At 40.3% G+C, this 13330-nt stretch overlaps 1 protein-coding gene across 2 annotated transcripts in view; it reads left to right on the forward strand.

Annotated features, from left to right (window-relative positions):
- cars1 (cysteinyl-tRNA synthetase 1) overlaps positions 1–13330 on the forward strand; it is a 62735-nt gene that overhangs the window by 48601 nt on the left and 804 nt on the right. For both annotated transcript variants that reach the window (XM_073049262.1, XM_073049261.1), the window contains 5 exons: positions 2587–2668; positions 4982–5062; positions 5967–6034; positions 7149–7208; positions 11995–12078. In XM_073049262.1, the coding sequence (XP_072905363.1) occupies positions 2587–2668; positions 4982–5062; positions 5967–6034; positions 7149–7208; positions 11995–12078 (375 nt within the window). The remainder of the gene's footprint in view (positions 1–2586; positions 2669–4981; positions 5063–5966; positions 6035–7148; positions 7209–11994; positions 12079–13330) is intronic.

Below are 13330 nucleotides of genomic sequence, written 5' to 3' on the forward strand. Positions count from 1 at the left end.
AACTAGTTAAATAACTGCCCATAAGACTATAAGATAGAGTAACTGAATTAGGCCATTCAGCTCAATGAGTCTACTCGGCCATTTGATCGAGTCTGATTTTTTTTTTAAACCCTTTCAAGCCCATTCTCCTGTTTTCTGCCTGTAACCTTCAACTCCTTTACTAATCAATAACCTATCAACTTTGCTTTAAATATACTAAAAGACTTGGCCTTCACAGCCATTTGTGGCAATGAATTCCACAAGTTCACCATCATCTGGCTAAAAACAATTCTCATCTCTCTTAAGGGACATCCTTCTATTCTGAGGCTGTGCTCTCTGGCCCTAGACTCTCCTACTCCCCCCCCCCCCCCCCCCCCCAATCATTCTAAGCTGCAGTGAGTACAGGGCCAGTCAAACATTTCTCGTATGTTAATCCTTTCATTCCCGGGATCATTCTCGTAAGCCTTCAGACTTTCTCCAATGCCAGCATATTTTTCCTTGGTTATGGGACTTAAAATTGCTCACAATACTCCAAATGTGATCTGACTAGTGCTTTATAAAGCCTCAGGAGTACATTTTTGTTTTTTTTTCTAGTTGAAATAAATACTGACATTGCATTTGCTTTCCATACTACTGACTCAACCTGCATGTAAACCTCTAGAGAATCCTGCACTAGGACTTCCAAGTCATTTTGCCCCTCTAAATTTTTGAATTTTTGGCCCCATTTAGAGAATAAACTACAGCTTTATTTCTTCTGTCAAAGTACATGACAATAAACCTCTGCACTGTTTGCCCAACTGGTCCAAGTTCATCTGCAAACTCTGTACTTCCTCAACATTACCTACCTCTCCACCTATCTTTTTAATCATCTGCAAACTTGGCCACAAAGTCAACCAGATCATCAGTGTACAATGTGAAAAGTAGCAAGCCCAACACTGACTGCGCAGAACACCACTAGGTGCTGGCAGCCTATTCCCACTCTTTACCTCTTGCCAATCAGCCACTCCTCTGTCCATGATAGTATCTTCACTGTAATACCACGGGCTCTTCTCTTGTTCAACAGCCTCATGTGCAGCACCTTATCAAAGGCCTTCCGAAAATCCAAATAAATAACATCCATTGACTCCCCTTTATCAATCCTACCAGTTATTCCCTCAAAAAATTTGAACAGCTTTATCAGGCAAGATTTCCCCCTAGTGGAAACCATGCTGACTTTGGTCTATTTTATCATTTGTCTCCCAATACCCAAGAAACCCCATTGTTTATAATACTCTTAAAATCTTACCAACCACTGAAGTGAGGCTCACCAGCCTATCATTTCCTGTCATTTGTCTCCCTCTATTAAAGAGTGGAGTTACATTTACAATTTTCCAGTCCTCTAGAACCACTCCTGATTTCTAGTGATTCCTGGCTCTAATAGCTCGAAATCTCTTCAGCTATCAGTCAGAACCCTGGGATGTAGTCTATCCTGTCCAAGTGACTTAGCAACCTTCAGATCTTTAAGCTTTCCAACCAGTCTTCTTCTTAGTGATAGTATCTACACTCACTTCTGCCCCTTGAATTTCTGGCATGTTGCTGGTGTCTTCAACAGTCTGATGCAAAATTCCTATACAGTTCATCCACATTTCATTGTTCACCATTACCACTTCTGTGGCATTATTTTCCAATAATTCATTGTGCACTCTTGTCTCTTTTAATCTTCATTTCTGACAATGTTTGATATCTTTTATGTTGTTGGCTAACTTGCCCTCTTTTCTCCTCTTACTGCTTTTTCAGTACTGTCTGTTTTTAAAAGATTCCCAAACATCTAACTTACCGCTAATTTTTTAGCAGTATTATATGCCCTCTCTTTCTTTTGCCTTCATGTTGTCTTTGACTTCCCACGATAGCCACAAGTGTCTCATCCTCACTTTAGAATGTTGGTTCCTCTTTGGGATGAAATGATTCAGCATCTTCTGAATTACTCCCAGAAACTCCTATTGCTGCTCTGCTGTCATTCCTGCTAGTGTCCCCTTCCAGTCAGCTTTGGCCAGGTCCTTTCTTGTGTCTTTGTAATTGCGAAAAAGTTTGCAGATTCTGGACATCTTTGTAGCTACAACTCTAATAGTGATGCATCTAATTTTTAACTTCTCCCTCTCAAACTGCAGAGTGAATTCTGTAATATTATGATCACTTCCTTTCTAAGTGTTCCTTTACCTTAAACTCCCTAATCAACTCTGGTACATTGCACAATACCCAATCCTTGCATTTTTCCCCACTGGCCTTGACCACAAGCAACTATTTAAAAACTCATTGAGTAGGTATTCTACACATTCCTTCTCTTAGTCTAATTTTCCCAGTCTACCTACAGTTGCAAGAAAAAGCTTGTGAACTCTCTGCCTGGTTTTCTGCGTTAATTACTCATAAACTGTGGGCTGATCTTAATCTAAGTCACAATAATGGACAAATACAATCTGCCTAAACTAATAACACACAAACTACTTGTCAATACTGAGTACACCTTTCAAACAATCACAGTTAATATGTATTTAAACTAGGAGGAAGCTGTTACTATGACAAATCAGTCAATTTCTGTCATATCTACATGTGACTGTGATCTTAATGCAGCTCGAATCTACAGTGTTGCCGTATCTGAAGGTATTGTCAGATTTTCGTGAAAATGTACGACAAATTGCCCGCGAGAAGAAAGGTAGGAAGATAATCTTGTATGCCTCTGTCCATGTATCCTTCTAATGACTAACATTCTATGATCAAAATGTTTCTTTTAACTTGCTTTGATATGACCAATAGCATGTATAATGAAAGTGAGGGGGTGGGGGAAGAAAAGCTGCAGTTAAATGTTAAATACAGCTTTGCAATGCTTTACAATGAGGACTGATCAGAAAATTTAGTTTGGGTAGGACTTCCTAAACTTGTTAACTTGCCTTTATTGGCCATGTAGATAAGATCAGGCCACCACTTTATGTATTTGATATTCTGTAGTACAGAATGGCAAATCCAATAAAATACCTTTCTAATTCCACTGAGCATCCCACTTAACATTTCTTTCTTCAACTTGCAATTCACCCATTCTTTTTCATTTCCTGGATAACATGCAATCTCCACCACTGGACTTTTTAAGGAAGCTGGTGAATAAGTTATTCCATCACACTTGCCCAGGAAGCCTGATGCTCACATGCACACCCTCTTTTGCCATCTGGGTTGTTTACTTGTGCAGTCATGAAGTTAGGCATAGCCTTAGTTATCAATTGAACTGCCAACACTACGTCTCTCATTTAGTTATTGGGAAGCAGCTGACAAGATAAACTTTAGCTCAGGTAGTTGCCTCACAACATTTACCTCCATACTTAAGTATTTGACTCATTTCTGGAGAACAGTGAGCACTGTCAGCCCCAGCTCTTTTCAAACTAATGTATTATGTACCAAGGCCTGTTTCTGCTGTTCCACCAAAATTTTGTTCAATACCTTTGTTCAAAATTTTGCTCAGGGAGATTATGTCAGCGCAAATAGGCCGTAACAAGCTAAATGAAGTGTGTTGAAATTATGAACTTCCAACCGGTCGTAACTTCTTGCAAACTTGCTAGAGGCAGTATCACTAAATATAGTGAGATTGTGACACACCAACAAAAAATTGCAATCTAATGGTGCTACACATCATTATTCCGAGTGCCATCAGGACTGTTGATTGTACAAGAGATTTGAGTTTTTAAAGTAAATTTTGACATTAATCTGGCTCTAAGGAGGGAGGAAGATTGAGGGGGAGTGTATTGAATCCAATACTTCTGAAGTAGTTATTGCATTTATGAAATGCTTCAGCGGCCAGTATTGCAGTGCTATATAGGGAATATAACAACATCAAATGCCCCACAATACTGCACCTCTACTTTCTTTGAGTAATCGGAACCTGAATCACAATCCATACTGAAACAAAGATGACATATTCTAGGCTAATCACAAACAAGAGAAAATCTGCAGATGGTGGAAATCCAAGTCACACACACACAAAACGCTGGAGGGACTCAGTGGGCTAGGCAGCATCTATGAAAAAGGGTAAACAGTCGACGTTTTGGGCCGAGACCCTTCATCAGAACTGGAGAAAAAAGATTGGAAATCAGTGTAAGGAGGGGAAGAGAGGAAGAAGTACGAGGTAGTAGGGGGTGACAGGTGAAACTAGGATGGGGAGGGATGAACTGGGAAGTCAGTTGGTGAAAGAGATAAAGGGCTTTAGAAGGGGGAATCTGATAGGAGAGGACAGAAGACCATGGAATTGTAGGGTTTTGTTTTAAATTTCTTAGTGTTGTAACTTTGCGTAATTGATTATTAGAGATACCGCATGGACTAGGCCCTTCGAGCCGCACAACCCCGATTTAACCCTAACCTATTCATGGGACAATTTACAATGACCTACCCGGTACAGCTCTGGACTGTGGGAGGAAACCAGAGGAGCTGAAAAAAAATGCATGCATTCCACAGGGAGGATGTACAGAGAATCTTCAGAGGATGCTGGGATGCAACTCTCAATTAGTGTAATAGCGTCACACTAACCCTACACTACCATGCTATACAAGCTGAAAAACTTGTGTCCTGACTAGGAAGTGATTGTAAGGGAGAATTCATTACGGTCCTTTGGAACCTGTGATGTAATTACTGATTGAGTGAGATCTTTCTGTGTTTAATTGTTATTCAGTTAAAGGACTATCAATGCAGATCCAGGTAGAAATAAACCCAGAATGATTAACACAGCCTTGCCACAATTGTGGACAAGAAGGATGTCTATAGGTAAATAAGTTGCTTTATAATTAACAAAGCTTTATTCTGTCTTAATGTACCTTGTCTGACGGAGCTTCACAACGCAGAGAGCAGGTTGTTTTACTCTGTTTAATATCCCTATTTAACCTTTTATTCCTGGCATAAAGATCTCTTCAATACGAGCAGTAATTTGAAGGTAATTGCTCTCTGAATGTGGCATTGTCTGAATGTTGATGAAGTTTCTGTGTTACAGTCATTGAGGTTTTGCAACTCTGCGATACTGTTCGAGATGACACCCTTCCTGAGCTTGGCGTCCGCTTTGAGGACCATGAAGGTACGTGCAAAACTGGTTTCTCTCTGCGGCCATTTTCTATTTTACTACCAGTCGGATTTTGGTAACACTAATTTGATGAATATTTTGAGAATGTCACACAATAACACAGTTGGTATTGAATTCTGGGGTAAGGGGTAAGTATTTTTTACTCGGTGATGAGAGTGTGGAATGGGTTGCAGGCGATGGTGGTGGAGGTGGATACGACAGGGTCTTTTAAAAGACTCTGGGATAGGTACATGGAGCTTAGAAAAATTAGAGGGCTGTGGGAGCATGTTCGGCACAGCTTTGTGGGCTGAAGGGCCTGTATTGTGCTGTAGGTTTTCTATGTTTCAAATCTCCAGTCCGTTAAATCAGAGCTTTACACTTTGCTCCAGGGAGGCTTACTAGAATGAGAAGAAAATCAGCTTTATCTTATCCAATTTTTAGAAAATGAATACGTAGGGAGAGTGAATTTCACTGGTAACTAAGATCGGGTTAATATGGGATATTGCTCTTGATTTTTTTTGAGTGCTGTCTTTTTGACAAAATGTTTTAGCCTCTCTGGTATATGCATGAGTCACGCTGCACAAAAATTACAGGTGAACAGTTGATGTGTTTTCAATTTCCTTCATATTGATGGGAGAGTGTGGGGGAGGGGTGTAAATCCACTCTGGGTTTTTGCTGTTGAATTTCATGCCGGCTTGGAAATGCACATGTTATTGGTTTGCGGTTTAGAACTGGGAGCAGCTGTATTGTATGTTACTGCTCTCTTGTGTGCTTCTGTTGAGCAATATCTGCTGTGCAAGGTTTTTGAATACTTTCCATTCCCGTGATGTTGCACCCAGTTAGAGGAAGGAAGTAGAAAATCTGCTGCTGTGTCTAAGTGGTCAGGCTGAGTAGCTGATGGCTTGCTTTGCAATTGCAGGGCTACCCACTGTGATAAAATTGGTGGACAGAGAGACATTGCTGAGGGAGCGAGAAGACAAGAAAAAGGTAAATTATAACACCATAGTTTGCGGAATTGCATCTATTAAGAGAAATAAGAGGACATTGCGGAACAGAATGTAATGAGCAAAGTGCACAATTATAGGACAGTTTTAAGTTCTGAGCGAACTGTTCCACAAAGTCACAACACTGCTGAGAATCCTGCCATTGACCTTGTACTCCGCCTTCAAGTTCGATCTTCCAAAGTATTCAATCCAGAAACGTACACTTTCCAGATTGAACTACATCTGTCACTTCTCCGTCAATCTCTGCATCCTGTCTGTATCCCATTGTAACCTATGATAATCATTCACACTTTTCATAACACCAATCTTTGTGTCATCTACAAACTTAACGCACCCTTCCATTTCCTCATTCAAATCTTCTATAAAAATCAGAGTAAGGGTCCCATAACAGATCCCTGTAGAACAGAGTCTCCAACCTCCAGACAGAATATGCCCCATCTATTGCTACCCTCTGCCTTTTTCAGGCGAGCCATTTCTAAATCCACATCTTCGTAGATCAGTGCAGTGTTGAGTTGTTCACCTGTACCTTGCAACACAAGTCAGGAAAAGGCAGGTGATCAGATATTGGTGCAATCCTTCTACCTTCCACTATACACAGGCAATCTACCACTCAACTCATCACCAGGATACATGTCAGTTGTACTGAGATGAAAGACGAGCACTCTATATCTGCCCAACTTCATGCAACCATGGATGGTGTATCTAACACATTAGAATCTGGTCAGCACATTGTGATAGTACTTGCTCAACACCTTTTGGGCTGCAAATTTAGGTGAATGGAAGAGATCTGTGTGTTTTCCATTAATGTTTTAATATGTTTGAAATGTTTTTTTTTTAATTCTTTGAATTTAGGTTTTCAGGGCCTTTAAATCATCCTCAATTATTTAAATCTGTTTTGACTATTTTCAAATCCCCCTTGTAGGGGAATGGCCCATAAAAGCAAGATGTCAAGTTCCACTGGATTGAAAGGGCTGCAGAAGGCTTGTGCAGCTGCAAGGATTATATGCAGTGTGAATTCAAGATGTAGTTAAGGCAATCAAGTCTGTATTTTGTTTATCACAAATTGTGTCCTTCTAACTCTGCTGTTTTTTCAACAGATTGAAGAAGCAAAGAGCAAGAAGAAGGAAGAAGCTGCCCAGAAGAAAAAGGAACAAGAGGTGAGAATTTACCTTGTACTGCCAGGGTCACCATACCATTATACCCAGCTGACTTCATGTAATTTGTCGTGATGGAAATTATGTATTTTAAATAATGTTGCATGGTTTCCTTATGGGGAAAATCCTGCCTGATTAACCTGTTGGAATTCTTTGAGGAGATTACAAGTAGGATAGATAAAGGGGATGCAGTGTTTGTTGTATATTTGAGCTTTCAGAAGGCCTTTGACAAGGTGCCACACATGAGGCTGCTTACCAAGTTAAGAGCCTGTGGTATTACAGGAACGTTACTAACATGGTTAGAGCATTGGCTAATTGGAAGAAGGCAGCGAATGGGAATAAAGGGATCCTTGTCTGGTTGGTTGCCAGTGACTAGTGGTGTTCCACAGGGGTCAGTGTTGGGACCACTTCTTTTTATGCTGCATATAAATGATTTAAATGACGAAATAGTTGGCTTTGTTGCCAAGTTTGCAGGTGATGTGAAGATTGGTGGAGGGGCAAGTAGTGTTGAGGAAATGGGTAAGATGCAGAAGGACTTGAACAGATTAGGAGAAGGGCTAGGAAAATGGCAAATGAAATACAATGTTGTAAAATGCACTGTCATGCACTTTGGTAGTAGAAATAAATGTGCAGACTATTTTCTAAATGGGGAGAAAATCGAAATTCATAATTGAAAATCATAATTCTGCTCTTATGTCTTATGGCCTTAAAAATAAGCAACTAGATGGACAAAATCATGCCTCAATTATGTATGTTTGTATCTCCTTTATATTTATCGATACCTCCTGCAGTGCAAGTCAAACTGAGATGTACATTAACTCAGAATTGAGTGTTGGATTCTCAGTAAGCAGCCAGGCCAGTGATTTCCCAAAGTATGAATTTCTTAGTCTTGGTTTGGAAATAGGCCTTCAGGCTAGCAAGCTGCATCATACAGTTACCAAAATCCAACGCTAATCCCTTATTTTCCCCACATTCTCATCAAACCTTCCCCTCCAGGTACTACCATCCACCTACACCCCAGGGGCAATTATTATTGGCAGTTAGACTACCAATACGTGTCTGACTGTGAGGGGCAACCAGGGGAAACCCATATGGACACAATATGCAAAGTGTACGCAGGGCCATAAATCAAGATTAAACCTGGACTTCTGAGGCAACTTTAACAACTGTGGTGAACTACAGTTTCAGCATTGAGCGTGTCTAGGCTGGGCATCGAATATTGGCCGAGAGACTACACATTCCATTCAGTGATCCTTCCCAAAAGACAAATGTATATGTGAGTTTCGGTGTCAGATGGGGGTTTTTGGATACTTACACAATTGTGGTTGATTGTGATTAACTTATTGCATTGTTGTTAAATATGGAACTGAACTCCTATTGAAGGATGGCAGCGTAATATTCAGGTTCCATCTGCAATATCACTGACCTCCCTCCCAAAAATGTTATAGATTTTGCTTTAATTCAAGCCTTCAGTGAATTAAGAGTTAATTGGGACTTGGGAAAGCTCCTTCATAAGTGACTTGTGCTTGACTAGGTCATGCTATTTAAGGCAGAGACTGATAGATGCTTGATTGGGCATGGCATCAAAGGTTATAGGGGGAAAGCCAGGGTTGAGGGAGGGGGTAGGAAAAAAGGATCAGCCATGATTGAATGGCAGAGCAGACTCAATAGGCCAGATGGCCTAATTCTGCTCCTATGTCTAAAGTCTGATTTATACTTCAGCGTCACATCTACGCCATAGGTACCCGCGTACCCTAAGCCATAGGGTGACATGCACCTCCCCAAAAAAGTAACTCGCGCGTTGCGGTGATGCAGACCACAACAACTGTGATTGGTCTGCTTGGTAGCATCACATTTCCTCCTACGCGTTTCCGGTTCCTTCTTCTCCGCCATGTCTGTACACCGATGTGAAATAGATGAACCAAATCGTCAAATCTACCTGCCAACATGTGAAAATGTTTGAAATGCGTTTTCTCATCCACGTCTTTCACGAAGAAACTCAAGACAGTGGCACAGAAACCCCACCACCAACTAGCGTTTTGGCGCACATCAACGCATTCTCGCTATGGTGTAGAGCGACGCAGAAGTGAAAATCAGGGCTACAGCGTAACCCATACGCACAAGTATAAATCAGCCTGGATTAAACACCCTAGATTATTTTAAAAATATACTATGTGATATGTGAATGGATGAATAAGTAAGTCAAATGCATTTCTTTTGTTGGAGTGGTTATGTACTGGCAGGGAGAGACTTGCACACTCAGCTCCCTTTTTCACAAGACTGCCAGCCAGCGGTGGAAGCTGTAAGTGAAAGCGACAAGCGCTACCCACTACACCACAATAGATGCGTCACAACAACCATTTTGACACAAATTTTCTGCATTAATAAAATGTGGTTTGATCTTCATTTAAGTCACAATAATAGACAAACACAATCTGCCTAAACTAATAGCTCTTTTCATGACTTTATTGAACACAATGTTTAAACATTCACAGTCCAGGCTGGAAAAAGGATGTGAACCCTTGTATTTAATTACTGGTAGAACCTCCTTTGGCAGCAATAACCTCCACCAAACATTTCCTGTAGCTGCTGATCAGACTTGCACGACAGCAAGGAGGAATTTTAGACCATTCCTCTGTACAAAACTGTTTCAGTTCCTCAATTTCTGGGATACCTTTCGTGAACAACCCTCTTCAAGTCATGCCACAGCATCTCAATTGGGTTAAAGTCTGGACTCTGACTTGGCCAGCCCAAAAAAACTAATTTTCTTCTTTTTAAACCATTCTGTGGTTGATTTACTCGTCTTTCAGATCATTGTCTTGTTGCATCATCCAATTTCTATTAAGCTTCAGGTGACAGACTGCTACCCTACATATCTCCTGTAAAATATCTTGAAACCATTTTGAAATGATTGTTCCCTCAACAATTGCAAGCTGTCCAGGCCCTGAGGCAGCAAAGCAGCCCCAAGCCATGATGCTCCTTTCACCAAGTTGGGATGAGGTTTTGGTGTTGGTGTGCAGCACCCTTTTTCCTACAAACATAGCAATGTGCATTTCTGCAAGATCTTCCAACTTTTGCCTCAAGTGTTGCAGAACATCCAGGTGGTCTTTTGCAAACTTCAGATGTGCAGCAATTTATTTATTGATATATTTATTTTTTGGAGAGCTGTGGTTTCCTCCATGGTGTCCTTCCATGAACATCATTCTTGTTCAGTGCTTTTTCTTTTAGTGGACACATGAACAGAGACTTTAGCAAGTTCTAGAGATTTCTGCAGGTCTTTTGCTGTTACCCTTGGGTTCTTTTTCACCTCATTCCACATTGCACGTTATGCCCTTCGTGTAATCTTCACATGACACCCACTGCTAGGGAGAGTAATAACAGTACTGAATTTTTTTCCCCTTTAGAGGCAATTTCTCTTACTGTGGACTGAACACTCAGATCTATAGAAATGCTTTAGTAGTCTTTTACAGTTTTGTGAATCTACAATTCTTCTATGGTCCTCTTAAAAGGTGTTTTGATTACAGCATAGTGCTCATAAACAGATTTCTCTTGACCAGAGCAGGTTGTGTCAGTAACCTGACTTGGTGTGTTTGTTTTTCATAGGGCAGGGCACCTCTACAACCCACACCTCCAAACTCCTCTTATTGATTGAAACACTTGATTCCAAAGGACTTTTGTAGAAGGCATTACCACAGAGGTTCACTTACTTTCTTGAACCTAGACTGTGATTGTTTAAATGGTGTACACAGTATTGATGAGAAGAACAATAGTTCATGTTATTAGTTCAGCCAGATTGTCTATTATTGTGACTTGGATGAAGATCAGACCACATTTAATGCAGAAAACCAAGCAATTGCAAAGAGTTGAAAAACCTTTTCTTGCAAATGTATATCACCATATACAACCGTGAGATTGGTTTATTTTGCAGGCATACTCTGTAAATCCAAGAACCATAATATAATCAAAGAAAGACCACACCCAACAGGACAGATAAACAACCAATGTTCTAAATATAACAAATTATGCAAATACCATAGAAAAAATTAAATAATAAGTAAACAAGCAATAAATATCAAGAACATGAGATGAAGAGCCCTTGGAAGTGAGTCCATAGGTTATGGGAACAGTTCAGTGATGGGTCGAGTGAAGTTGTCCCCTTTGATTCAAGAGCCTGATGGTTGAGGGGCAACAACTATTGCTGAACTTGTTGGTATGAGTCTTGAGGCTCTTGTACCACCACCTTGATGGCAGCACTGAGAAAAGAGCATGACCTGGGTGGTGGGGGTCCTTGACAGATGCTGCTTTCCTGAAACAACGATCGTGTAGTGGTGCTCAAATGGGGAGGGGGGGGTGGAAAGAGGACTTTACCAGTGTTGGACTGGACCGTATCCATTACTTTTTGTAGGAGTGGAAGGCTGGAATGACAATTGTTCTGCAATCTTGAGGATACCTATTCCATTTGTAGTTTTGTGTTTGATCAAGAAGGGCTCAGCAGTTCTAGGAGGAAATGTTTTGGTCAGCTAAACAGTGTTATTCCTTTTTCTGCCTTCACAATGATGGATGATATAAAAATAGTTCTGTAAGCATTGGCCATCAATGATGGAACTGGTGATGCTCAGCAGATCCTGGATCTTACTCCAGATCAGGGGTGGGAATGGGTGTGTTGGTGGTTATGATGTGATGCAGCTGTACAAAGCAACAGCACACTTAAATCTGATCTGCCAAAGCAAACAATAGACTTTGAATGCAAAGGGACAAGAATACTAACATATTATTTATCTCCTTGCAGGAGGTGAAACTAGCAAAGATGAAAATCCCTCCCAAAGAGTTGTTTCAGTTAGAAAAAGACAAGTATTCAAAGTTTGACGAAACTGTAAGTATTAAACAAATTACCTTTGCTTACCTATTTTCATGGTTGGAGACAGCTTTTTAAAGAGGCATACAGACCATAAAGACGCCTATTCGGTCTCTTCTGATCGCAATCAGAAATGCTATTTTTTGTAACATCCATAAGGCTATATGAGAAGGTCCTTGTATTCATTCAGAGGCCCTTGATGAAAAATAAATTTGGGAACATTAACAGAAATCGCTGAATACCTTACATAATTACTGCAAATATTTTAACAATGGGGCTTGCTGATAGAGAATGTTAAGTAGGGAAGCACTATGATATTCCTGTGCACTGTGCCTTTAATCCATACAGGTTTGTCAGTCTCATCTGAAGAAAGTGACAGCTCATACAATTTGATTTTGTGTAGTAACCAGCCAAACAAAGATAAGCCACAGGTTGTATATTGATTGCAATTTGAGATCCTTCCAGAATACTGGGTATGCAGTTTTCAGCAGAGAACAAACAGCGATTCTGCCTTGTATGATATTAATTATCCATTGCTCCTTACTGTCCATTTTCACATATCTAAGCAAGATTGCAGAGTGTAGAGATGAAAATGTGCTCGCTCCATCATTAATGTTGCAGAGATCTAAAATCTGAACTTTAAACTGTTTAACATTATTTTTAAAAAAGCAGAAAATTGCTTTTAATTTTTGTTGGATAGTATATAGGCAAAATGTGATGCATTTATAATGTCAGTCATTCACATAGTATCCCGCTTGGTGGCACAATAATATCAGCACGGGACTCTGGAGTGAAGGTTCCCGAGTTCAAATCCAAGTCAGTTTGAGCGTCGAGCTAGCAACTCGGCCTCGTGAAAACAAGAAGAGCTTGCTACAGAAACACCGTCATGATGGTGCCCCGATAACTCCACTGCTGAGTTGAGGGCTGTTCTTCATTCACCTAGTGATCAAATCTTAAGGGGCTATGGCTTGATAATTTAAGTAGTACATTGTATTTACTTGTAGGCAACATTGAACCTAGGTCTGACTGACTGTTTCTCAATTGAGAGGGATTGAAGCAGTATAGAAGTACAACTGCAACCCTGCTTAATATGAGATGATACAGATGGTTTACTGGGTCTACAGGTCTACTTCATAATTACAGGATATTTTTGACATGGTACAGGACAGAAAAAGCAAAACTCCTAGAAAGAGATTGTGTTGTTATTTAGTCAGTGATAATGACTTTTTTAAATTACGAATGACAACTTTGGTAACATTTTTGTTTTTTT

Source organism: Hemitrygon akajei, chromosome 6 (assembly GCF_048418815.1).
Source record: "Hemitrygon akajei chromosome 6, sHemAka1.3, whole genome shotgun sequence".
Taxonomy (NCBI): Eukaryota; Metazoa; Chordata; class Chondrichthyes; order Myliobatiformes; family Dasyatidae; genus Hemitrygon; species Hemitrygon akajei.